This window comes from Saccopteryx leptura, chromosome 3, assembly GCF_036850995.1.
Source record: "Saccopteryx leptura isolate mSacLep1 chromosome 3, mSacLep1_pri_phased_curated, whole genome shotgun sequence".
In the NCBI taxonomy this organism is placed as follows: Eukaryota; Metazoa; Chordata; class Mammalia; order Chiroptera; family Emballonuridae; genus Saccopteryx; species Saccopteryx leptura.
The window spans coordinates 320,815,008-320,842,493 of NC_089505.1; the positions used below are offsets into that span (position 1 = coordinate 320,815,008).

General features: G+C 36.4%; 1 protein-coding gene across 2 annotated transcripts in view; it reads left to right on the forward strand.

Annotated features, from left to right (window-relative positions):
• ATP6V1H (ATPase H+ transporting V1 subunit H) overlaps positions 1–27,486 on the forward strand; it is a 156,660-nt gene that overhangs the window by 34,172 nt on the left and 95,002 nt on the right. For both annotated transcript variants that reach the window (XM_066379060.1, XM_066379061.1), the window contains 2 exons: positions 2,911–3,008; positions 10,113–10,305. In XM_066379060.1, the coding sequence (XP_066235157.1) occupies positions 2,911–3,008; positions 10,113–10,305 (291 nt within the window). The remainder of the gene's footprint in view (positions 1–2,910; positions 3,009–10,112; positions 10,306–27,486) is intronic.

Consider the following 27,486-nt stretch of genomic DNA (forward strand, 5'->3'; position numbering starts at 1 on the left):
TGTGGCAGGCTGGTACTAGGGCCTTTGTTCTTAAACATTATGTTATATTTTTGCTTTTCTTTCATAGTGGAGGAGTTAACTTTTTTTTTTGGTGAGACAGAGACAGAGAGAGATAGGCAGACAGACAGGGAGAGATGAGAAGTGTCAATTCATAGTTCTGTGACTTTAGTTGTTTATTGATTGCTTCTCATAGGTACCTTGATGGGGGCTGGGGGGGCTCCAGCCAAGCCAGTGACCTTGAGCTCAAGCCAAAGACCTTGGGCTCAAGCCAGGGACCCTATACTCAAGCTGGTGAGCCTGCGCTCAAGAAGGATGAGCCCATGCTCTAGCTGGTGACCTTGGGGTTTGGAACCTGGGATCTCAGTGTCCCAGCTTGATGCTCTGTTCATTGTGCTACCACAGGTCAGGTTGGAGGAGTTAACATTTGATTTAAGACTTGCAGCTGCTGGTGGATCAATTCAGATTGAGGGAAGAATGGAGAAAGAGCTTTCCAGTAAGTAGTTGGAGATAGAGGTGTGGTTATCAGGTGAAAGTAACTGTTGGAACTGGCAGTTTAAGGTCATTGGTGATCTTAGCATTTGCCATGTTAAGTGGGGTGGTAAGATAGATATAAGAGAGGTAAAAATTTGGTAATAATTCTTTCAAGAAACCTTCATGTATTGCAATGGAGGAAGAAAAATGCGGAGATTGATATAAGGTTTAGGGATAGTTTAAACATGGGTAAGAATTGAGTTATTTAGAGGCTGAGGAAAGGAAAGTAATCAAGCAGAGAGAGTGAAGATATAGGCGAGGAGTCTGATTGATTGATCATTGTGTGGGAGAAATGAGATACAGACCTTGCTGGGGCATTGGGTCTTGGGCAGGAAGAAGTTTACCTGTCTCTTAGCTGAGAGAGAGGGGTTAATGGCTGTAAATGAAGTTCATTTTGAGAAATGAGATGTTGATAAGTGAGTGAATCTCTTACTAATGGTCCCTATTTTTCCTCATACTACTGAGTGAGGGCAGAGAGTAGGATAGAAGCAGATTGGTGAATATGTGACAGTGATTCTGGGGAATGGCAGAGCAGACTAGCATTGCTTGATGGCTTTGCATGATTGTACGATATTCTGTAACAGTTTTAAATTACCTTTGTGTAGTGTTAGAGATGATGACTGGTAGATTGATTGAAGGCTGGTTATTTTATTAAAAATATTAAATAATTTATATGTGAGATTAATAAGACAATGTAAGTGAAAGACAATGAAGTGATACAATTTACTTTGTTTATTGAAGGCAATAATAATTCAACCATTTACCAGTGTTGCCTTTACTATATACTTTGAAAGGAATTTCTGGAATGGTATTTGGTTGCCTCACAGTATATAATAGGAGAGAGTGCAGTTTTAGAACCAGCATCTTTTATATGCTCATTTGTAATGTGAATCTTGAAGCTATAAATAACAATAAAGAGTCCATATTTGAAATGTGTCATGTATTTCAGAATAGTGTGGTAAATTGATACAGGAAAGAAAAACCTGACAGTGAACCAAGAAACTTTTGTGTTGAGAGGAAATTGTTGATAAATGGAAGAGGAGAGAATACCTACCATAGGTTGCCTTTTTATTGATGATATCTAGAAACCTTGCTTAGTCTGTCTCTGAAGAAGAAAGATGAAATTTCCTCTTTCACAGAGGATTACTACCTGCTGACTTAATTGGAAAAATGACTTTTTTTTTCCATTATGGAAGATTGTTTTAGAGCTGAAAATTTAAAAATATTTTGGTCATTAATCTCTGCTAATATTTTGAGTTTTTAGGCAAATTATATTATTGGATCTCTTGTGCTTTGGGGCAACTATGTTCACTACTTTCTAGGTAAAATCTAAAATAACCTTTTCTTGATAACTTTTGATTATTCTTCCAAGTATACTGATACTATTGTGTTTTTTGTATTTGAGTGCCTGGAGTTTCTTTGAAGTGTTAGGTTTTAATAAACCTTGTTTAAATTAAAATACAGAGCATTGTGTATATTAGGTGCTGTGAATTTATAGTCCATCCGTGAGTCCTTTTTTCCTGTCATTTTTTTTTAAAGCATGTTCTTTAAGGCTAGAGTCTGAAATTACCTTTTGTGTCTCCATTTCTAGCCCAGGCCAGGTGTTTTACTACTAGCTTTGCTAAAATGGAGGAATCTGTGCAAATCCCTGGGGATTCTATTCCCGTTCATTTCTAGTTTCATATTTAATCGTATTTCTCTAAGACAGTGGTTTTGAACTAATAGTTTTTAAAAATTATAGTCTTTTTTTCAAGTGTTTAGACTTTTTATTTGCTGTTTTTTATTTTTAAGATTCTCATTTATTGATTTTCTGTGAAATGTCTAACTGTATGCTAAATGAATAACTTTACTTAGTTCTAACAATACCTTTTAAGAGTGCTTAGAGATGTCATCCTCTTTAAGGATGTAGATATTGAATATTAGAAAGGTTCAGTAACTTGACCAAGATCATTCAAATATAGGCCTGTCTCAAAGCATACACTTTTATCTCTTTAATTTTATCATTTTTGGATATGTCTATAATTATGAAGAGTAGTAGTATCCATATAGTAGTCCCTCTGTTCAGGGGAAATGAAACATTGTAAAGTAATTATAAAACCATATCAAAGATACAATTACTTTGTTCATTTTCCTAACTATCTATGTGTATTAAGCAGTTTTGAACTGTGTAGGTTTAATTTGGCGGAGAAAAATCAGCCTTGTTTCTAAGAAGGAGAGAGAAAAGCAAAAATGAGAATTGTCTTTCGAAAAAAATGTTAGGGACTTGTGAATTTTCTGATGATAAGAAACGCTAGTGAAAATCCAGACTTTTTGTGTATGTGCAGTCTCATGACTTTAAATGCTTTCCAATCTTAAAACCTTGTACTTCTTTTTGTGTAGAGCTCTCAGTATGTGCAGTGTGTTGCCGGGTGTCTGCAGCTGATGCTTCGGGTCAATGAGTACCGCTTTGCCTGGGTAGAAGCAGATGGGGTAAACTGGTGAGTGCCCTTTTACTTTTGATGTAGAACATTTAAAAGCATCTATCCTTGACTTTTGCAAAGAAATTAATAGCATTAATCATCCAAAGGAAGTATTTTAATTTTTCTATATCTGTTTAACAGTGGATATGCTAACCTTCATAGAAGTCAATAACTAATAACTAGCATATAGAATATTTTCCCTTTCCCTTGCTTGGTCTATGCCAGTACAAGAGGCTAAGGAGTCCTAAAAACCTAATCTTGATAGAACAAATTCCAAATACTCATAATAGAAAAGGAGTTATAAAAATATCTTGTGGTAAATAAAGACAAAAATCAGAAAAGGTCTTGTGCAGAAAGGAGTGAAACAAACCATTCTTTGTAATGCTACATAATTAGTACATTCTTTGTGGGGTTCTCATTTGCAGGTTCAGAAAGTGTGAGGAGATGCTTTCTGAGGTTTAACAAACATATTCATACAAAGAAGCCCCAACCCAAAACAAACAAATGAAATCCTTTTTTACTTCCAGAAGGCCAGTTTATTCATATGAGAGAACTCACTGTTCTTTACCAGATGCTTTTTTTAAAAAAGATTTTATTTATTGATTTTAGAAAGGCTGTGGGGAGGGAGGAATGGGAAGCAGTGGCTCTCAGTTGTTTCTTATATGTGCCTTGACCTGGCAAGCTTGGGGTCTCAAACTGGCAGCCTCAGCTTTCCAGATTTATGCCTTATCCACTGTGTCACCACAGGTCAGGCTTAACCAGATACTTTTTTAAGTTAGTGAAGACATTGTTTCTGTCTGGAAAACCTATATAGGAAGTTAGTTTATCAACAGATGGTTGCTTGGTGAGCAAGGCTTCAGAGCAAGAAATGTTGACTGAATGATCTTGGTGCTGTGTCATCAGACTAGGCTGATGCATCCTCTCAGCAGTGTAGGGCTATTCCTGCCAAAGGGACCAAATACCCTAGATCTTCTGAGGCAGTATTTGCATGAAGTTTCTTAGGGTGGGTTACTTCTGCAAGTGGCTGTTCCTATGAATTGCATTTGAATTGTCATGAACCACTCAGTGACCACTGACTCAACAGATTAGTAATCTTGTATTAAGATGCAAAATTTCAATCTGTTTTTACTTTATTTAACCCTCAGTATGTAAGAATAAATAGTCATCACCACTTGCTATCTAGAGCCTTTGTAAAATATATATTTAGTTATTTTATACATAATTAATAGAATTAAGAATAAAGAGAGTGAAAACAACCATTAGAAATTTTAATAAGAATTTTTGTATAGTATACCTCTTTGTATTAAGTGAATTTTGGTGCACAAACATCATAAAAGATGAAAGAAAACCCTCACATGTTCTTTTAGCAAAATGGAATGGTCCAGATTCTTATTGCAAAATAGCGTGTTGAGATCTTTCATGTTGAATAGCTAACTATGTGATAATACCATATTTCCTTTTTGTCCTTTGAAATATATTGCTTATTCATTAATTCTTGAATTTGAGAAAATGAATTTATGATATAGTTATCTGAAGACTCACAGATGTGACCAGTTTCATCACCATTGTTAGAGAATGGAATACTGTCTGTCTCTTTGCTTTCAACTTCTGATTCATCTAATAATTGTAAAATGCCTTCCTCAGCTTATTGTCATTAAGGGCCAAAAATAACAAGTTCTGAATTCTCAGCTGTGTTCCCACTGTGTCAGGAAACTCAACAGAGGGAGTTAGGGGACTCAGCATTTAGTTCTCACAGCTGAGATTTATAACAGAGACAGAGTAGAGATGGGTACATATACGGTTGGACCATGGGAGCAGAGACACAGGCTGAGTCTGGAGGAATCCATGTGAAGCTTCCTTACGTTCTCTCCCCTGCATAAGGGAGTGGCTCAGCACACTTTCCTCTAGCAATGAAAATGTAAAAACATTTGTGTGAGGTTTCTGCCCAGGAAACCCGTAGGGACTGCATGCTCACAGTTTATACTGCAGGATGGCCAGGTAGGCATCCTCTGCTTAGCATGCCACAGTGTTTCAGACACCAAAAGGAAAGCAGGTGTTCAGCATAAACATATTGTTTGTGCAAACATTTTAGCTACAGTGAGCACCTTATCATTCAGGAAAAGTTCTGTATTGATGTAGGGAACTGTTTACCAGTTCAGTTCCCAGAAGCCAGCTAAGAGCCAGTTTTGTAGGCAGACCTTTCTACGGATAGCAGAAACAGGACGATGATGCTAATAAAAGGTAGACTACAAAGATGGTGTTTCTAGTCTATTTACATTCTTAAAAAATGATGCAATATTTTGGGCAATACGGTAAGAAAGGCTAATTATTTATTTTACTATTACATTATTTTTCAAGGCAATTCCATTAATCTTTAGTTTTCTTATTATTTTAGCCTTTAATTTTTTTAGCATAGTTGGGAATAATGAATAAATATTGATCAAAGAATGTGTAACATGATGAAATAGTGTAAATCTTCAAATTATAGATAACATAAAATCCCTAAGATTTCATGATCTGTCTTAAGTTTAAAAGACGTCTGTGAGAATTACAAAATAAATTACATTTTATTCTATTAAACAAAAAGTAGATTTTTTTTCTTTTTTGGGAGACTGGTAAAAGAATAAAAGTCATGAAACAGCAATTTCTACAGATAATTATATTTGCTCAAAAAACGCAAATACCAAAGTTTAGTTTAATAGACTTTGATGATGTACTGAAGCTAACTAAATGCTGCTGCTGTTGTGATTACTGGCAGTAGTTTGGAGAATATTAACTATTCGTTTTGGCAACAAGAACAGATAAATATGATCTAGAATATTCTGTGTTCATCCTACATGTTTTGATATGGTAATCACTGCAAACAAGATTAGCAGTGATCAGAGAGACCTGTAGGTTGGGAATAGGCATTAATAGAGGTATAATATGTTAACTCACCAATAGTATAGCAATTTAGAAGTCATTTAATCTTTTTTATTTTAAAGAAATAAAACAAGTGGTACTTTCCCATTTCTCTTCTTTAGGATTGAAAGTTTTTTTTTTCTTCTTTCTTTCTGGTACTCCTCAAATCACAAGGGGGGATCATGTGAGGAAGAAAAATTGTTGAGTGTAGCTTGTTTGAAGAAAGTAGAAGAGAGCCAATGTTTGGAAAACCTCAGTATTTTTCTATCCATACAATTTTCTTTCTTTTTCAGTTAAAAAGCCTATTACGTGAATGATGCAATACTATTTCTGAATGTTTGTGTACCTGTGTAAGAATAAAAATATACTTTCCTTTGTCTTATGTAATGTTGACTTCACTAGAAGTCTAAATATTAACATTGATTTTTTTAAATACTGGAGCTAAAAGGGGGGCTTTTGCTGGGTTAATTGCCTCTTCAAGTTCAGCTGGCAATTATGAACATTTATACCCCAACATTTGAAGTATTTTGAAAATATAAGTAAGCATATGAGTGAAAGGTAAGACTTATTTTTTAAAACATCAAAATATTACATTATTGGGTGATGTTGCGTGGTGAGGGGTGAGGTGTGAGGTGCTCATGGGACTGAAGAGCAGCAGCTAGCAGAAAGTGTACAAGTCAGCCAGTAAACTAGCTGCTTTGTCTCCCCACTCCCTGCATTCGCTTGCTATTTTAAGAAACCTTAATTAAAAAACAAAACAGAACACTGAATAGTTTTTTGGTCTAATGGGCCTTAGTCTTCCTTCTGATTTTTGACTGACAACTGTTTGTATTTTTTGAGTTCTCTGCATAATATACTATTTATTATGGGGAAAACAAAGTAACATACATGGTCCTTTCCACTAAGAAATTTACAATCTAGTTGGGAAACAGTATTAAATAACTAAGAAAGGTAGCACTTAGATTTATACAGCATCACTTAGTAACTTTTTCGGTAACTTTAACAGAAACTCTAAACTCACTAAATTGAGAGGCATAGCAGAGACCTAAATGGTGATTAATGCCCACTCATGTATCAGGTCTCAGCTCAAGGGCCTCTCCTCTGGGAATCCCTTCCCTCTCATTGCACTAGATGCTGAAGCTTCTCCAAAGCACACGTAGTGTCTGTTTTGCCCACCATAATGCCCCCCATGCCTTGCATTGTACCTGCCACATAGATGCTTAACGCACATTTATTAAATTGCTATATTTAGGTTTCTCTCAGGTCTTCATTTCCTGTGCATCTCCTTAGTATACCCTTCATGCTGTACTGTATTCAGATTAGGGCTCTTGCCTGTAAGGGAATCTCTTCCTTGTTCTGGTAGACAGGAGCTTTATTTTGCTTCATTTAGGTTACTGTGGTTAATATTTGGATATAGAAGTCTTCTCTTTTAAGTAGAATTATCTATATTGTAGACAATTTTAAACTCTTAAACGTTTTTATGGTGTTTGTTGTTGTTGACCACTCCTTCCTTTGAAATCTTTCTGTCTTGGTTTCAGGAACAGTGTATTGGCCCTGAGCTCTCCTTAACCTCTCTGCTTATATAAAAAATTTTATTTCTTTTTTTTTTCTGATTTACTTATTTCACTCCGCACAATGTTATCAAGATCCCACCATTTTGTTGTAAGTGATCCGATGTCATCATGTCTTATGGCTGAATAGTATACTATGGTGTATATATGCCACATCTTTTTTTTTTTTTTTTTACATTTTTCCGAAGCTGGAAACGGGGAGGAAGTCAGACAGATTCCCACATGCGCCTGACTGGGATCCTCCCAGCACGCCCACCAGGGGGCGATGCTCTGCCCCTCTGGGGCGTCGCTCTGTTGCATCCAGAGCCACTCTAGTGCCTGAGGCAGAGGCCACAGATCCATCCTCAGCGCCCGGGCCATCTTTGCTCCAGTGGAGCCTCGGCTGCGGGAGGGGAAGAGAGAGACAGACAGGAAGGAGAGGGGGAGGGGTGGAGAAGCAGATGGGCGTGTGCCCTGGCTGGGAATTGAACCTGGGACCCCTGCATGCCAGGCCGATGCTCTACCACAGGGCTGCTAAAAAATTTTATTTCAATAGAGATAATTTAGTAAAGAACTTCTAACTAGGTATACATTTGTTAACTTGGGTTCTGGAAACAAAAAGGACTCGCAAGCGTCAGAAAGGTAGCAAGTGCAGATACCCCTAAAGCTGGGGAAAACTGTAAGGGGTTGCAATTTCTAAATTTACATGCTTCAAGGAGAGGCTGCAAGAAGCTGTAGTAGACCATAGATGGGTGGGGGGAGTACTACTCATCCAGGACTTGTGCCCCTGAGCTTAAAGCAGGGATCTCATAGGTCAGGGACCAGACAGCTGGTGCTGGAATCTCTGAGGGTGCACAGTGAGGTTTGTTCTGCCAGAGCTGTTGCAAAATGAATTCAGCTGCTGCCACAGGAAAGAACCGTTGCTACCAGGGTGAACAAATGCTGCTGAGTGATATTCACAGGAACAGGAAGCCAACATGAAACAGTTCCTTCTTTCTCCATCTTTTCAGTCAACCTGTAGCACCTCCTATTGTCAGAACCAGCTGGTAAAGCAGATATGTAGCTTGAAGTCTCAGCCACAGCATCACAAAGTGTAGAAGGCTTACCTGGAAGAATCAGAGAGCCACGAAAATTAGGTATTAGGGGTATTAGTAAAATAAAATTACATGATTTTACAGCTGTTGAAATACTGACATCAGTAGTAAATAAATGCAAGTCTTACATAACCACCAAAATAGAAAAAAAATCAAGGGAGAATTCATGCATGAGAAAAATAAGGGTAATTTAGCAACTTTATAACTAAACAAATCAGAGAAATGGAGAAATGGTGCAAATATAAACCTTCCACTAAGTTAGTAGTTGTAGATTATGAGATTAGATTTAAAATTTATTTATATTAATAGACTTTTATTTATTTTTTTTGTATGAAAGAGAGACTGACACAGACAGGAAAGGAGAGAAATGAGAAGCAAGAACTTGTACTTGTGGCACTTTTAGTTGTCCATCAATTGTTTCTCTTATGTGCCTTGACCAGGGGGCTCCATCCTAGCCAATGACCCCTTGCTCAAGCCAGTGACCTTGGGCTTCAAGCCAGTGACCTTTGGGCTCAAATCAGTGACCATGGGATCATGGGTATGATCCCATGCTCAAGCCAGATGAGCGCATGCTCAGCCTGCGCTCAAGCCGATGACCTCTGGGTTTTGAATCTGGGACCTCAGTGTCCCAGGTCAATGCTCTATCCACTGTGCCACCACCAGTCAGGCAATAGACTTATTTTTTAGAGCATTTTTAGGTTGACAGAAAAATTGAAAGTGTAGCGAGTTTCCATATATACCTGCCCTTTCATAGTTTTCCTTATTATTAACATATTGCACTGGTGTGCTACATTTGTTTCCATTGATGAACCAGTAATGATCTGTTCTTATTAACTAACGTCCATAATTTACATTAGAGTTTGTTCTTTGTGTTGTACGTCTGTAGGTTTTTAGTTTCCCTTAACCACTCTGGTCATTTTTTAGTGGCTTAATTTGATGGTTTCTGTTCTTGCCTTGCATGAATGAGGAGGCATTTCTTACTACTCTTCTTTGGTGTAACCTCTTTGATTTTAATTTAGCTTTCCCAGTTTTCTTGTTAGTAAAATGGGAAATTAAACTAGAAACTTTTGAAGTTCTAACCCCTCAAAATCAGTGACTGGCTGTGTCAAATTTAGACTCATAGTAGATTTTTGCATTACTTTTTCCTTCTTTTCTCTGAGTTTCCTAAATATTTTTAAAGCTATACATGATCCTCTTGGTTGTCAAGACTCAGAATCTTGATATAACATCTGGTTTCACCGTGATGTACATGCATTGTGTCACCATGTCCTGTTGATTTTATTTATTTAATATCTGTCAGATTGTTTTGTACTGTTCCTTCTGCTGTACTGCAAGTCTGTGTTCCCTTTCTCATGGCTTCCCTGCAGCAAGTGCTGCTGCTTGCTGAATTTCTGTGACTTTTGGAGAGAGGGTTGTGCTGCAAATGGTCCTCTGTGAGTGGGGATCTAGCTAGCTTGTTATTGGTGATGGAAAAGAAACTGACATAATTTTGTTCCATTAGTGCAAAAAAAAAATGAATTAGAACCTTTTTTGTTATACTCATATCAACTGTTTTCTTAATGTGTGTTCTTTTTCAGCATAATGGGAGTTTTGAGTAACAAATGTGGCTTTCAACTCCAATATCAAATGATTTTTTCAATATGGCTTCTGGCATTCAGTCCTCAAATGTGTGAACACTTGCGGCGCTATAATATCATTCCTGTTCTGTCCGACATCCTCCAAGAGTCTGTCAAAGAGAAAGTGACAAGAATCATCCTTGCAGCATTCCGTGTAAGTGTTTTGTGATTTTTTTTTTTATGGTGGATGTATGACATTTTCACTGTGGAGTGTGTTTGTGGACTTTTGGCAGGTGGGATAAAGGTACTTGTTCTTCATGTAGTTATGAAAGTATTGGTGAACAGAGTAATAAAACCACTAATTTGTATTTATGCCATGTGGGAATGTGACAGGTGGGAGGAAACCATTTGCATGGATGAAATGTATAAATTATAGAATGCTTGAAAGAAAATGTAATTACATTATATTCAGATTCAGAAGAAGTTCTTTAATTTTTTTGATATTATATAACACATGGACACAGCAATATGGGGCTAGTCTTGCCAGAGGGAAGGGAAGAAAGGGGGTGAAAGAGGACAAAGGTGGTATAAATAGGGACAAAAGGAAACTTGACTTTGGGACATGGGTGCATGGTGCAGTATGCAGATGATGTTTTGTTGAGTTATACACTTGAAATCTGTACGGTTTTGTTAACCAGTGTCACCCCAATAAACTCAATTAAAAAAAGGGAAGTCTCTCTGTTGAAGAGTGTTCCAAGAGACTATTATTGAGGCTTTTCTCTTTTGGGGCCCTTACTGTAGTAATTGTATTTCAGATTTTGTACTGACTAGCATTTCTGAGGGCAACCATAAATACATGGGGTGGACATGCAAATCCAAGTTATTGGCCCCAGAATCTGCTTTTAACTAGAGTTTGTTATTATCCTTTTCTAAAATAAAAACCAAAAAATCAAAAATAAAAAGTAGAAAGATATATTGCAAATATTTAAATAGCATTAACATTGCATTTGCCAAATATAGTCACTAACATCTTTCTCATTTTTCTAAGCACATAGTGATAAATATATAAATAGATGTGTAAGTTTGTATTAGAAAATAAAAATTACATAATATAAATATTGTTCTATAACTTTATTCTTAACAATATATAATAAGTATGTTTTCATTTTTATATGTGTAGATCTTCAGTATTTTTTTTAATGGCTGTATTCTGCCATGTTGATATAAAGTGGTTTATTTAACCAGTGTTCTATTGATGGGCATGGTAGGATGTTTTTAGTTTCTTTTGTATTTGTCCACTTTGATGAATTTGTCCACTCCTGTTGGACATAGTTATAGAGATGGAATTGAAACTTTTTTTTTCTTCCCTTCTACCACTGGATGGAGATAGTAGGGTCGGAAATCCATTAGAGGTTTAGTCACTTGAGAAAGTTTTATATTGAAAGTTTATTTTTTACCATATCTATTTTCCCCACATTTCAGTATAATTATGGAACAGTTTTCAACACTTGGCAGTCTCTCGTTAGTCTAATGTTTCTGTCCCTCCCCCACACTCCTTTCCCTCAGCAAGTAGGAGCTGACAGTAGAATTTGAATGCCCCTGCTTGCCACAGGTGTCTCCTTGCTGGCTCACAGCCAGCCCTGGCCTTGTGCAGCAGGTGGGTTGGGTTACTGGGATACCCCTGGGTGACTCTCCTGGCTCTGACCGGACCTGGTGAATTGAGCTGATTATTAACAGTCAACTGCTTGTTTTCAGGGATTTACTAAATTGTTACAAAAAATTACGTGAAAAAGGAAATCAATTATAAATTTGCCTGCTGTTAAATAATTAGTGAAGCTGAACATCTCTTACTATTTTTATCAGCCACATATTTCTCCTATAAATTGCTTATTAACATTTGCCACATTTTAATTTTTAAAATTTGATGTATAATAATGCTTTTCTAGATGTTTGTAGTTAATAATAATAGTAATAACTAATGTTTATTGAGAGTTTATTCCATGTCAGGCACTATTTTAATTGCTTTCAATGTATTATGCATTTAATCTCCCAGAACTCCATGCATTGGGTATGAGGCCACAAGAGGTGAAGTAATTTGCCAACATAGTCAGGAAGCAGCAGAGCTTGAATTCAGACTCAGGTAGTCTGACTAATGCTCTTAATCATTATACTAAACTTTCTTTGACTTATTGAGTGATTTTTTTCCATTTCCCTAGTTAAATCTTCATGATAATCCAGTAGATACTGTTTATTTTATAGTTGAGGAAACCAAGACTTGGAGATTTAATTCCTCAGTTAGTAAGTGATAGAATTGGAATTTTAGTGAGGTTTGCATGGCTCCAAAGCCATCTTCTTCACCACTCTGGCATCTCCTTTTTTTGGGGGGGAGGGAGCGTTTTCTCAGGAACCTTGACCAGTGGCATTAGAAGGAGAGAAAACCTTGAAAAAGATAATCATAAGTCATGTGACAAAAGAATTGAGAAACCTTTCCTGAATATACCAGCTGTGAAAGCATCATACTTCCATGTTTTTCCTAGTTACCTAACAAGTGTTAAATGAGTGACTGAACGCATTAAGAAGTGAAGTTCAGTATAAATTTCATTGAAAAAGTGGAAAGTGAAATGGAAGTGTGGATTGCTAGATATGATAAATGCCAGTCAGCTGCTGACCATGTTCTGTGTATTAGATTTGGTTTTTATATTCCTTATTTATAAAATGTAACTTTTTTTCCCATGTAAAAATTGTTCTGTAGCCTTTGAGAGGTTTACTGTGAATAAATAGATAAATGTACCTCTCTTTTTATGCCATTAGTTTTCTTTAGCAAACTGCATGACGTGAATTTAAGTCTTGTCCAGGTAAAGTAGTAATCAAACCTCAAGTCAGAATTGCTTGTATTAATGAGACTGAAATATTTTAGTAGCTAAGCTGAATGTACTTTTTCTTCTACTTGAGTGTTTCATTATCCATTTTGTCATTTATTTAGCAAAGATGAAAATTCTAGAATCGTAGCTTTTGATAGTCTCCTGTTGCTCGAGTTCAGTTTAATTCACAAACAAGTTTTGAATCCCCTTTACATTCCAGTTCTGTTAAGATAATCATAGGGAACACAGATTCCCAAGATATAGCTTAACATCGAAGAGCTTGTTTAATAAAAACAGAATATGTAAATAAATGTCAGTACCCTGCAATGGTAAATATTATACAAGAGTAAAAGAAATATAAGACAGAATAAGGGGTTTTAGGAAAAGCTTCAGAGTAAAGGCTTAAAGAGGTTTTTGAAAGATGCATAGGAGTTTTAGAAGTACAAAGGTGGAGAGAGGTTGATAAATGTTAGCAAGGAAAAAAGGATTTTCTGGAATTGTCAGTAATTTGTTCTTGTAGAAGGATTGATTATTGCTAAGGTGACCAATTGTCCTCCTTTAGGGAGGTCAGTCCTTCTTTTGTAAGTTCCGTCCTCCCTTGAAAAGTGTCCTCCTACATGTCCTCCTTTTTGATATTGGAAGACTAATCTGTAAATGTCCGTATTTGATTGGTGCAGAGTCGATCCATTGTGTGTGATGTGACCTATTTGTATCTAAATCAGTACTTTTTTCTTACAATTATTATTAAAAATTAATAGGCATGTAAGCATAATTACAATATAAAATATTACAAATGTTTTTATTACACATTTATTATATTATAGTGTATTATTGTTCCAATGAATAAAATGTTTCTTTTATTTACGATATTGTTTTCTTCAATTTATTTTTGTCCTCCTTTTCATTGTAAAAAAGTTGGTCACCTTATTATTGCCCCTTTGTCCCCCACCCCCATTCTAAAGTGAATGTTAAAGGAATAAATGGAGCATGTAAGTCTGGCTCTTGATGACAATCTTGGTATTTGTGGCCATTTCTTTCTGAAGGAACAGACTTGCTCTGTAAATGGAGTTTTTGCTTTGCTGATCTCTGTTACCATTCAGGGCATTGATCTAGTGGGACCAACCCAAACTTTCACCTGTCCTGTTGTTACTGACTCACCTTAACTTGTTTTCATACTTAATGGGATGTTGCCCACCAAAGCTGAGTGCCTTTAAATAAGGCTCCGTCAGACCTACTTTTGCTACTTATTGTGTGCTGTGCCTACTTGATGGAGCATGAGTAAGAGCTGATTATGCTTTTAAATTTTATTCACTATGGTCACATCTTTTCAAGTTGATATATTTATTTTCTGAAGGCTTAATACTCCTATTTGTTTTTGTTTTGAGTTTCTCCCTTGTCTTTCCAACTTTCTGCCCTGTTGTAGTTACAGGAACCTTTATTTTATTAAACCCTTCTATTCCTTATTAAGCCCTACCATTTAAGAAAATGAAAATAGTTCGATTTTTTTTCCTTTTTATAAAAATAATATGGTATAAAAACAATTTGACTTTGGGTGATGGGTATACAACATAATCAAATGTCAAAATAACCTGGAGATGTTTTCTCTGAATCTATGTACCCTAATTAATCAATGTCACCCCATTAAAATTAATAAAAAAATAATATGGTGTTGTGGTTAAAAAATAAGATATAGAAAAATATTAAGAAAAAAGTATAAATTAAACTAGTCTCACTCCCAAATATAGAAGAAGCCTGTTGATATTTAAATACCTATAATTTATCATTTTTGCTCCCTTCCTACATGGGGATTAACTTTGGATGAATTGCAGTGGGCTAGAAAGCTGAATAGTTGGAAGGGAGGTGGAATTCTTGTTTCTTCACAATTTAGTCAGATCATGCTTGGCATCAGTTACTACAAAGAATGTGTACATGCAGGTTGGTTGTGTGAGTGCCTGGTATATACAGAGGAAGTCAGGTTTGCTGTGCCCGTGGGTTGGCAAGTTGCTTACCCTCTTCATGCTTCAGTTTGTTCATGTGTCTGGTAATAGTAATGTTTCTTTAAGTCTGTCATTTGACTTTACATATGCTCATATGTTAATGCCTCTGGAGAAAATGAGTATTTTGGTTAAATGAATATTTGGCTTATAGTAGCCCCGCAATAAGTATTTGTAATCATATAAGGGACAGAACAAAAACACTGAAGTAAAAGTAGAAAAACCTTCTATATTAGTACAGTAGTGGTATTTGTTGCTGGTTGAAACTGGGATCTTTCACAGAGTTGCAAGAAAAGCATCTCTGGGGGCCACACATGGTAGGTTGAGGTGCTGTGGTAAGATTTATTGGGCTAGAAATAGAAGGTTGCTCCCAGTTTCCTGAGATCTCAGTTCTGTCCATCCTGCTGTATAAAAAGTCCAGCCTTGTATTCATTAAGCCCAGCAGTAGGGCCATTGTCCAGAAATTCTGTGCCATGCCACAACTTAGTCTACTTCAGCCTTTGTCCTTGTTAGACTAGCATAGTCTTCTGGCTGCACTTTGGCTGCTGGTGCTGTGTTATTGTATCTAGGCTGGCTCTTGGATCCCAGGTTGGAGCCATGTGGCTGCCAGCCCCAGGAGAGAGATGTGAGTTCAGGAAGTCATGTGTGCTCATGGGAGGGAGAGAGGGAGGAAAGGAGAAAGGTGGAAAGAGAGAGGGAGGAAGGGAGTTTTCCTTTGTTAGTTTGATTGTATTATCTTGGGCTGGGGAGGGGTAGGCACTTGTACAAACTAAACAATCAACTTCCCATTCATTCATGGGCTGATGTTGGGCCCTCCCCCTAACCAGTCCATTTCCTAGATCTTCCAGGGCACTGTGTGCTTTATCCAATTCAATCCTTTTCCTAGCCTGGACAGACAGGCCTTTATGGTGCCATCTTGGTTTCTACTGCACATGCCTCATAGTAGAAAGGCCATTCTGCTGCATCCATCTTGGCTTTTACTAGGCATGTGCCCAACAGAGGAATTTCACCTGTTGTTTTTATTACTCTGTTAGTATCCAGGCTAATGGCTGGTAACATATCTTTTCTGCCCACTTTGGGGATTAGGTCTCGAGGGTAAAAGATGCAGCTGTCCCTTGGGTTGTGTATGAAGCTATAGCTTCTGACTTAATTAAACTTAGCCAGTTTTGTTTCCTTTTCTCTTACTGATATCTAGCTACCTATACTAACAGTATTGGATTTAGTAATATTTTTACTGGTTTCTTAATTGAGTTAAATTTCTAAAAATTTTTGGCTGCTTTGTTTGGTTCCATATTTAAAAGTATGATGATACAATTCTATGACATAATATGTTTGCTTAAAACTACTTCTGCATTGAAAATGAATTTGGCTAAGTGTCTCCTACATCTAGTTTTCATGAGTATGTTAAGATTGTGGGCACATTAAAAATTTGGTGAAGTGTAATCCACTTAACAAAACATGTCACAGAAAGCAAGTCTCTTTCCTCTTAGCGCATGGCTTTTTTCTATTCATAAAGACGACAGTGATGTAACCTGAATTTTGGTGGAAGTTGAGACACACCTTAGCCTAAGACACTTACATATATCCTAACACAGTTCTAAAATCATAATCTAGAACATAAAAATACAACTAAGCCACAGAAAAAGAATACTGCATATTCCTCTGTGTGCAAACTAGTTCACCATTTAGTCCGTAAGTACGACGCTAAGTGGTATTATTTTAAGTTTTTGTGGGAGTGAGTGTAATAAACTAGTAACATCGTATGTTGAGACTGGTATAACCCGAGGACCCCCTGTATATCTGCCTATCCTTTTCTATATATTAGTTATATTTTTAAGTTAAAATACCTGTTTTTCCAAATGTCTTCTTGGAAGAAACATCTGTTCAGGTCTTCTCCCCATTTTTTTTAAAAAAATGGGATTGTTTGCTTATTTGTTGCTTGTATATTTTCTTCTATGTAATTTGTTGTTTCAGATCTTGTATTTAGGTCTTTGATCCATTTTGAATTAATTTTTGTGCATGGGAACAAAGTGTAGTCATGTTTCATTCTTTCGCATGTGGCTTTCCAATTTTCCCAGCACCATTTATTGAAGAGGCTTTCTTTTCTCCATTTTATGTGTTTGGCTTCTTTGTTGAAGATTATTTGTCCATGTATATGTGGTTTTATTTCTGGGCTCTCGATTCTGGTCCATTGGTCTGTCTGTTTCCCTGGTAATATGCAATTTTGATTATCGTGACTCTAGTATGATTTGAAGTGAGGTAGTATGATACCCCCGGCTTCATTCTTTTTACTCAGAATTGCTTTGGCTACTCGGGGTTTTTATGGTTCTTTACAAACCTGATGATTTTTTTGTTCTATTTCTGTAAAAAAATGACATTGGGATTTTGATGGAGATTGTATTAAATTTGTATACTGCTTTGGGTAATATGGCCATTTTAACTATGTTAATTCTTCTGATCCATGAACATGAAATATTTTTTCCATTTCGTTGTATTTTTTTTTCAATTTCTTTCGGTAATGCTTTGTAGTTTTAGTATATAGGTCCATCACATCCTTTGTTAAGTTTATTCATAGGAATTTTCTGTTGTTGCAATTGTAAAAGGAATTGTATTTTCCCAGTTCTTTATCTGATGTTTCATTGTTGGTGTATAGGAAAGCTATAGACTTTTGTATGTTGATTTTGTATCCTGCAACCTAACTGTATTGGTTTGTTGTTTGTAATAGTTTTTTGGTGGAGTCTTTGGGGTTTTCTATATACAAGATCATGTCATCTTCAAAAAGTAATATCATTACTTCTTCTTTCTCTATATGGAAGCCTTTTATTTCTTTCTCTTGCCTGATTGCTCTGGCTAACACTGTTGAATAAGAGTGGAGAAAGTGACCAGCCCTGTCTTGTTCCTGAGTTTAGAGGATAAGCCTTCAGTTTTTCATCATTTGGTATATGAGCTGCTGGTTTGTCATAGATGGCCTTTATTATGTTGAGGTACTTTACTGCTATATCCATTTTATTGAGTGTTTTAAATATAAATGGATGTTGTATCTTATTGAATGCCTTTTCTGCATCTATTGATAGGACCATATTATTTTTGTCCTTTATTTTGTTGGTGGTGTATTACACTGATCAATTTATGTATGTTGAATGTCCCAGTAGAGCCCAAGCTCTACGTTGACCAGGTTTCCCTGATTCGACTTCCCTGTTCAGTGGGACTCTTGCTTATTAGCAGGCTGGCAGCCTCTTTGAGACTACTGTTGAGGTGGCTATAAAGATGCTACTAATCAGTGCTGACACTAACTGCCACCAGAGGAAAAGCACGAGACTCACACACAGAGTTAGTTGCAGTAATCACACAGGCAATTTATTACTCACAAATCCTTTTGGCGTGCCTGGGAACAGCTTAAGGGGGCCCCATTGGCGTGCTCCTCTCGGCTATCTTTGGTCAGAGCGGCGTGGAGACAGTCCATGTTCACGCTGGAGTCTGGGCGACTACTGCAGCACGGGGCCCCTCAGCTTTAGTACCTTTTCTGGCCAACAGCTTCTAACAGGTGTCAATCTACAGGATTATCACCTCAACCCACCTTTTTGGGAGTTCCTCACAGGAAACCCCTTTTATGTTAATCTACTGAAATGTTACATCAAACCACTTTTTAAGATGTTCTTATTTACGTTAATTTACAAAGTTATGACATCAAGCCACTTCTTATCTGTGTATAACTTCAAACACACACTAACTGGGCCCTGCTTGAAAGAGTCTGTTTATCACATCTGCACCCACTATATTCCAATCCAGATGGCATAACTATTTAATTTCCTTAATTATTTTTAATATATCTTAATTACTTTTATATATCTTCCATATTTTTGTCTTTTATATTTCTATATATTTAATTACTATAACATTATATTACTACAACATGAACCATCTTTGTGGTCCTGGACTGAATCCCACTTGATCCTGATGTATTATTTTTTAGTGTATTGTATTCGATTTGCCAGAATTTTGTTTAGGATTTTTGCATCTGTATTCATTAGAGATTTTGGTCTGTAGTTTTCTTTTTTTGTTTTGTCCTTGCTAAGTTTTTGGAGTGAGGGTTATGTTGGTCTCATAAAATGTGTTAGGGAATATTGCTTCTTCTATTATTTGGAAGACTTTGAGAAGGATAGGTATCAGATCTTCTTTGAATGTTTGATAGAATTTACTAGTGCAGCCATCTGGCCCTTGACTTTTATTTTGGGGGAGGTTTTTGGTAACTGTTTCTATTTCTTCCCTGCTTCTGGGTCTATTTAGGTTTTCCACTTCATTCTGACTCTGTCTATGAAGATTGTATAGTTTTATCCATTTCTTGTAGACTGTTAAATTTGGTGACATATAATCTTTCATGTAATTCTAGTATAGATCCTTTTTATACCTATGAAGTCTGGTAATTTCTCCTCTTTCATTTCTAATTTTGTTTTTATAAGTCCCTTCTCTTTTGTTTCTTAGTGAGTTTAGGCAGGGGTTTTCAATTTTATTGATCTTTAAAGAACCAGCTCTTTGTTGTATTCATTTTTCTATAGATTTTTGTTGTTGTTCTCTATTTCAGTTAGTTCTGCTCTAATTTTTATTATTTTCTTTCTTCTGCTGACTTTGGCTTGCCTTTGTTCTTATTTTTCTAGCCCTTTAAGATGTAATGTTAGGTTGTTTATTTGGAATCACTCTTGTTTCTTGATATAAGCCTGTAATGATATAAACTTCCTTCTTATTACTGCTTTTGCTGCATCCCAGAAGTTTTGATATGTCATGTTGTCATTCTTGTTTGTCGTATATATTTTTTGATATCATCTTTTATTTCTTCTTTGACCCAGTCATATTTTTGAAGTTTGTTAATTTCCACTTTTTTTTTTTGAAAGAGAGGCATGAAGAGAGAGCTAAGAACATTGAGCTGCTCCTGTATGTTCCCTGACCTGGGAATTGAACTGGCAACCTCCCCACTCTGGGACAACACTCCAACCAATCAAGCTATCTGGCAGAGCTTTTTCAATATTATTATTATTATTATTATTATTATTACTTTATTTATTTATGTTTTTAGAGTCAGAGAGAGGAGGGAAGAGAGAGAAAAGGTGGAAGATAGAATGGAAACATTCATTTGTTGTTCCACTCAGTCATACATTCATTGGTTGCTTCCCGAATGTGCTCTGACCGGGGATCTAACCTGCAATCTTGTCGTTTTGGTACAATGCTCTAAACGATTGAGCTAAGCTACCAGCCAGGGCTTATATCCACATTTTTATGGGTTTCTTCTTTTTTTTAAAGTTGAATTCTAATTTCAGAGCCTTATGGTCAAAGAACATGCCTGATATAATTTGTCTTTTAGAATTTTTTGAGGTTATTTTTGTGGCCCAACATATGGTCTATCCTTGAATATTTTATACATACTAGAAAAGAATAAACAGTCTGATGTGCTGGGATGAAATGTCCTGTAAATGTCTATCATGTCCTTTGTTTTAGTGTGTCATTTAAGGCTGATAATTCTTTATTGATTTTCTGTTGGGATGATCAGTCTAAAATTGTCAATGGTGTGTTGAGATCCCCAACTATGAGTGTGTATTTATCTGTTTCTATTTTTATATGTTAGTAGAATTTTTATTCTTTTTCTCCTTGATTTGGTGCATATATATTAAGAAGTGTTATGACTTCCTGATATACTGTATTTCCCCTTGTATAAGATGCTCCGGTGTATAAGACGCACCTTAATTTTGGGGCCCGAAATTTGAAAAAAAAATATTACATAAAGTTAATTGAATTCAACTTTTATTTATCATAAAATTCATACGACTCCTCATCACCATCAAAACTCCCATCTGTTAGCTTTTCCTCATTTGTATCTGATGACGAATCACTGTCTTTATATATTACTTCGTCCTCAGTTCCATCTATGGTATTTGGAATGCCACAACCACTGTATAAGACACACCTGGCTTTTAGACCTCAAATTTTTTGAATAATGGTGCGTCTAATACATGGGGAAATATGGTAGTTTCTCCTTTATCATTATGAAATGTTCATCTTTGTCTCTTTTTATCTTTGTTGTCTTGAAGTCAGTATTGTAAGATATAAGGATGTCTATACCCGCTTTTCTTTGGCTATTTGCTTGGAGAATCTTTTTCCAACCATTCACTTTGGGTCTACTTTTATACTTGCGGCTGAGATGTGTTTCCTGAAGGAAGCATTTGGTTAGGTTTCTCTTTTTTTTTTTTTTTTTAATTATTTTATTTTATTTTTTTATTTTTATTTATTCATTTTTAGAGAGGAGAGAGACAGAGAGGGAGAAAGAGGAGAGAGAGAGAGAGAGAGAGAGAGAGAGAGAGAGAGAGAGAGAGAAGGGGGGAGGAGCTGGAAGCATCAACTCCCATATGTGCCTTGACCAGGCAAGCCCAGGGTTTCGAACCGGCAACCTCAGCATTTCCAGGTCGACGCTTTATCCACTGCGCCACCACAGGTCAGGCAGGTTTCTCTTTTTGATCCCGTCTGTTACTCTGTGCCTCTTTGTTGGTGACTTCAGTCCATTTACATTTATGATTATTGACATGAGGATTTCCTATAACCATTTTCTTTTATGTTTTCTAATTGCTCTGTATCTCCATTATATCTTTTCCTTTGTGATTCTGTCTGTTATTTTAGTTTGGTGGTTTTCTATGACTTTTTCTCTTTTATGTTTTGTGTTTCAGCTGTAGGTTTTTGTTTTGTAGTTACTATTAGGTTTGTGTAAAATGTCTCAAAAATACAGTAGTCCTTTTTCTTTTGGTTGCAATCTATGCTAATTCAGTTGTACATGTTCAGTCTTTATTCTTCTCCCCTTTTATGATTTTATTGTTACAAATTATTTTTTATGTTGTGCATTTGCTACCAAATTCCATGTTGTTTTTAATGCCTTTTTTCTCCTTTAACATTTGTTGTGTTTAATATCCATTTCTGAGGGAGAGTTGTAATTTCATACTTCTGTTAATCATCTACTCAAAATTTTGTATCCTTTTGCCTTTTGTTTTTGGTAGAAGATCTTTCAACATTTCTTGTCATGCAGGTCTTATAAATTCTCTCAGCTCTGGGTTGTCTGTGAAAGCCTTTATTTCTAAATGATTGGTTTGCTGATATATTATCCTCGGCTGATGGTTCTTCTCTTTCAATATTTTGATTGTTTTCTTTTACTCTCTCCTGGTTTGTAATGTTTTGATTGAAAAATCTGATGGTAATCCAGTGAGGTTCTCTTTGTAGGTCACAGTAATTTTTTCCTTCACTGCCTGGAGAATTCTTTCTTTGTCACTTATTTTGGACAGTATGAGTAAAATGGGTCTTGGATAAGGTCATTTTTTAGGTTGCTATAATTACATGTTTTGTTAGCTTTTCTGTTCGGAAGTCAAGTTCTTTCGATAGGCTTGGAGAATTCTCATTAGTAATTTCTTTTTAGAGGCTCTCAGATCCTTTTTCCCTCTCTTCTTTTGGTATACCCATTATCCTTATGTTGCTCTTTCTGATGGAGTAAGATAATTTTCATAGAGTTCTTCATTATTATTTATTTATTTATTTATTTATTTCCCAACAAGCCCTATATGGATGGGGCTGATGCTCAGACCAACTGAGCTATCCTCAGCGCCAGGGCCAATGCTCAAACCAGTTGAGCCACTGGCTATGAGAGGGAAAGAGAGAGAAAGGAGAGAGGGAAGGGAAGAGAAGCAGATGGTCACTTCTCATGTGTGCCCTGACTGGGGATCAAACCTGAGATGTCTGCAGGCCAGGCTGACGCTGTATCCATTGAGCCAACTTGTCAGGGTCAGTTTTTCATTATTTTTAAATCTTGGTTCTCTTTTGTCTTCCTCCTGGCTTATTTCTAGATTTCTATCTCTGAAATCTTTTTCCATCTGATCTGCTCTTTTTCCAGTGTTCTCTAATGCATTCTTCATCTCATTTATTGAGTTCTTCACATCCACAATTTGTTTTTTATAGTTTCAGCTTCTTTAGTAAAGTACTTCTTTTGTTCATTTTATTTCTGAACTCATTGAACTGCCTTTCTGAGTTCTTTTTTATCGTGAGTTTCTTCGTAACTGTTTAAATTCTCTTTTAAATCACAGTCACATATGACTTTGAGTTTGTTTTCTGGTGACTTTTCATTATCTTTCTGTGCTCCCATGTTACTTTTGTTGTTCATAGTATTTGTTGGTTTGTTTCTCTGCCTATCATTTGAAGTAGTGAACTCTTTTCTTATTTAGATACTTACTTGTTCTCAACAATGTAGTAGATTGATTGGTAGGGTATTTTCTAGTAGATGTTACAGTGCAAGTTTTTGTTTTCTCTTGCCTGTATTATTTGCACCTCTGGAATTGTAGTGGACCTTCATTTGGTTGAGAAAAATTCCACATACCCATTGAGATTGCAGGCAGTATTGCTGTCTGTAACTGGCTTGCCTCAGTTACAAGGCAACATTACTGTGGTGGGGAAATGTGGCAAGTCGTGTAAAACCTATTATGTGAGCTCCTAGTGCTTTCTTCATTTTATTAATAATTTCTGGCCCTATTATGTTTTTTGGAAGCATCTTCACTGCTTTTCTGGGCACTGTTGGGCTGGGTAGGGCAGGGAGACATGTTTGGGATCTTGCAGGTTTATTCCTCTGCCAGCAATGTCTGTTGGCACTGCTTTGCTATTTAAGGCTTCCCAGCCACCTCTCCTGGGTTTTGCCACATGGGGTCGAGGGGAAGGTCGATGCCTTTTCCTGGAGGAACACTGCTCTGCCGCACTTACTCTTCAAGTTGTAGCATGAGGAACACAGTCTAGCTTCACCACCGGCACTATGCTCAGTGCCGGTGGTGAAGCTAGACTATTTGTTGAAATTGTGGTGGGCTTTGAACTACATCTGTGGCCAGTGTATCTCCCTACCCGTTCTGTCTTCTCCCCTACTCTTTCCAATATGCCCACCTTTAGATATACTGATGCATGGATCTTTCAGACATGTTTGTTTGTTGAGGAGAGCATTCTTTGTTTAGTTATATTTGCTACTTACTGCAAATTCAAGGGGAGAAACAAAAGGAGTCTTCTCACTGTGCTATGATGCTGACATCACCTTTTCTGGGCTTTTGTTTTCTAATTTAGAATTGATATTTGAAATAGACTCAATTTATTGGCAGCAATATTAGTTTTTGTACTCTTCTGTGCTAAATTTGTGCCAGTGCCATCATTGAGCATACTTAGGGCTGAAAGTCAGAAGGCTGTGTTTAGACAACTACATCTTTGGTGTACATGGCTGAGTTAAAACTGAGCTGTTAGGAGAGACACAGTAAAACCTTTTGATTTAGACCATCAAATACATGAAAAAAAAGTAAAGTGTCCTTTTTTTTCTTTGTCTTTCTCAAATTCTGTAACCTTTAAGAAAGATTTCACTGATAAGGTTGTTTGAGGATGGTCTACTCATGTATTTTTTCCCAACATCCTGAAACTCTGGTAGGAAATGGTACTGAAGATTTTAGGAAGCTTGTGAGCTGCTATAGGCTAAAGAAATTTAGCAACTACTAATTATTTTTTTTCCACTTGGTTAGATGAATTTTATTTTTGAAAATGTCAATCTCATCTATTCATAGCAGGTACCGAACTCCAGGCTTCTCCAAATGTTATTCTGTTGGTTAAATTGATTTGTCAGTCTTTAGTTTCTAAAATAAGTAAGAATGTTTTGAACTTGTGATTGAGAAAGACATTGAAGATCTAATTCTTTGTTTAGAGTTTTACATTTCTTGTGTTTTATTTCTCTTTTTGGCTCTGCTTTGTCAAGAGCCTAAATAATATGTCAGATAATGAGTTAAGTTATATTTTTACAACTGTATGTTTTTTTTGAAGAAAGGCTTAGAAAGAAATACCACCAAATTAAACTTGAATTTTTTTTCTTTTAAAATTATAAAAAATATTGAATTTGTTGGGGTGAGATTGGTTAATAAAATTATACAGGTTTCAGGTGCACAGTTCTGTAAAACCTCACCTGTATATTGCATTGTGTGTTCATCACCACATGTCAAGTCTCCCGCCATCACCATCTCCCCCATTTACCCTCTGTCTCCCCCATCCCCTTTCTCTCCTGCGGTACCCACACTGTGGTCTGCATCTATAAATTCTTTTCTTTGCTTAATTCCTTTACCTTTTTCACTCAGTGCCCCAACCTCCATCTCTTCTGACAGCTATCAGTCTGTTCTCTGTATCTATGAATATGTTTTTGTTTATTTTGTTCATTAGATTTCCACATTTAAGTGAAATCATAGTACTTGTCTTTCTCAGACTGGTTTATTTAATTTAGCATAATAATCTCCAAGTTCATCCATGCTGTTGTAAAAGGTAAGATTTCTTCCTTTTCTATGGCTGAGTAGTATTCCATGTATAAATATACCACAGCTTTTTAAACTACTCATCTACTGATGGACACTTGGGCTGCTTCCAAATCTTGGCTGCTGTAAATAATGCCGCAAGCAATGTAGGGATCCATGTATTCTTTCGAATTAGAGTTTTGGGTTTCTTAGGATATAGTCCCAGAATTAGGATAGCTAGGTTATAAGGCAGTTCCATTTTTAATTTTTTGAGGTAACTCCATACTGCTTTCTACATTGGCTGCCCAATCTGCACTCCCACCAACAATGCACGAGGGTTCCCTTTTCTCACATTCTCACCAACACTTGTTTGTTGATTTATTGATAGTAGACATTCTGACAGGTGTGAGGTGATATCTCATTGTGGTTTTAATTTGCATTTCTCTGATGATTAGTGATGTTGAGCATCTTTTCATATGTTTATTGACCATTTGTATGTCTTCAGTGGAGAAGAGTCTATTCAGGTCCTTTGTCCATTTTTATTAGGATTGTTTGTTTTCCTTGTAAGCTTTAGATATTAAGCCCTTATCAGATGTATTGGTGAATATGATACCCCATTCACTGGGTTGTCTTTTCATTTTGTTGATTTTCATTAGTTATGTTAATCAGTATGTTTAATTCATACCTACATACCAAAGATATATACATATGTATACCTTCCTGTGCAGACAATTCATAGTCATAATTCTTTAGAAACCCACTGTAGTTTAAGTATATGGAAACTTATGTCCACTGCTTTGGCATGAAACTGTTGCTATCAAGAAATTTTATTCCCAGATTGTTCCCTCATCCCTTAGTTCAGAAATTTTCTATTTTATTCATTAGATATGAGGTTTAAATGAGTTCTAGTAAGACCAAGATTTTTACTTTGGGGGTATTTTAATAGAGTGATTCAAGTGTGCTCCACATGTCAGTGTAGTGCTGTGAACTCTTGGTGAGCAGCCTTCAGTAGGTACAGAAAGCAGAAGTAAGAGTTTAGAAAGTTAGGTAATTTGACAGAATAACTATATGACTATCAAATTTAATAGTATAAAATTTGAGCTTGTTTTTGGCATGTCTTAAAATTTATTTTCCTACAAGTACATTTTTATTTTATTTTATAAATGTAATTCATTCATGACTGATTATAAATTAAAAAAGAAACAAAACTGGTCTTTACTGCAGGTGATTTGAAAAGCACTGCTTTAACCTGTATTTTACAGAATACAAGTTTTAGTGAGGGAAAGACCTAAATTGTCACTTAATTTCAATTTGTTCTCAGTGAAGTCAAGATCCCTCTGCATCATTACTTGGATAAAGACCAAAATGCTATATATTTAGCCTTGATTCTTATTTAGGTGAAGATGCATTTGAGTTTTAAGGTCTTTAAAGGACAGAGAAAGAAAAATACCATGTGATATTACTTGTATGTGGAATCTAAAATACAAAAATCTACAAAACAAAATAGAAACAGACTCATAGATACAAGGAACAAACTGATGCTTGCTAGAAGGAGGAGGAGGGTAAAGAAATGGGCAAAGAAAGGTGAAGGGGATTAAAAGGTACAGACTTCCAGTTATAAAATAAGCTATGGGCGGCCCTGGCCGGTTGGCTCAGTGGTAGAGCGTCGGCCTGGCGTGCAGGAGTCCTGGGTTTGATTCCCAGCCAGGGCACAAAGGAGAAGCGCCCATCTGCTTCTCCACCCCTCCCCCTCTCCTTTCTCTCTGTATCTCTCTTCCCCTCCCGCAGCCAAGGCTCCATTGGAGCAAACTGGCCCGGGCGCTGAGGATGGCTCCGTGGCCTCTGCCTCAGGTGCTAGAATGGCTCTGGTTGCAACAGAGCCAACACCCCAGATGGGCAGAGCATCACCACCTGGTGGGCTTGCCAGGTGGATCCTGGTCAGGTGCATGCGGGAGTCTGTCTGACTGCCTCCCCGTTTCCAACTTCAGAAAAATAAAAAAAAAAAAAAAAAAAAAAAAAAGCTATGGCATGTAGAGTACAGCATAGGGAATATAGTCAATAATATTGCAATAACTATGTATGGTAACAGGTGGTTACCAGGTTTAATGTGATCACTTCACAAGCTATATAAATGTTGACTCACTATGATGAAAATATGAAGCTAATATAATGTATGTCAGCTATAATAATAATAATAATAATAAAAAGGAGTGCACTGCTG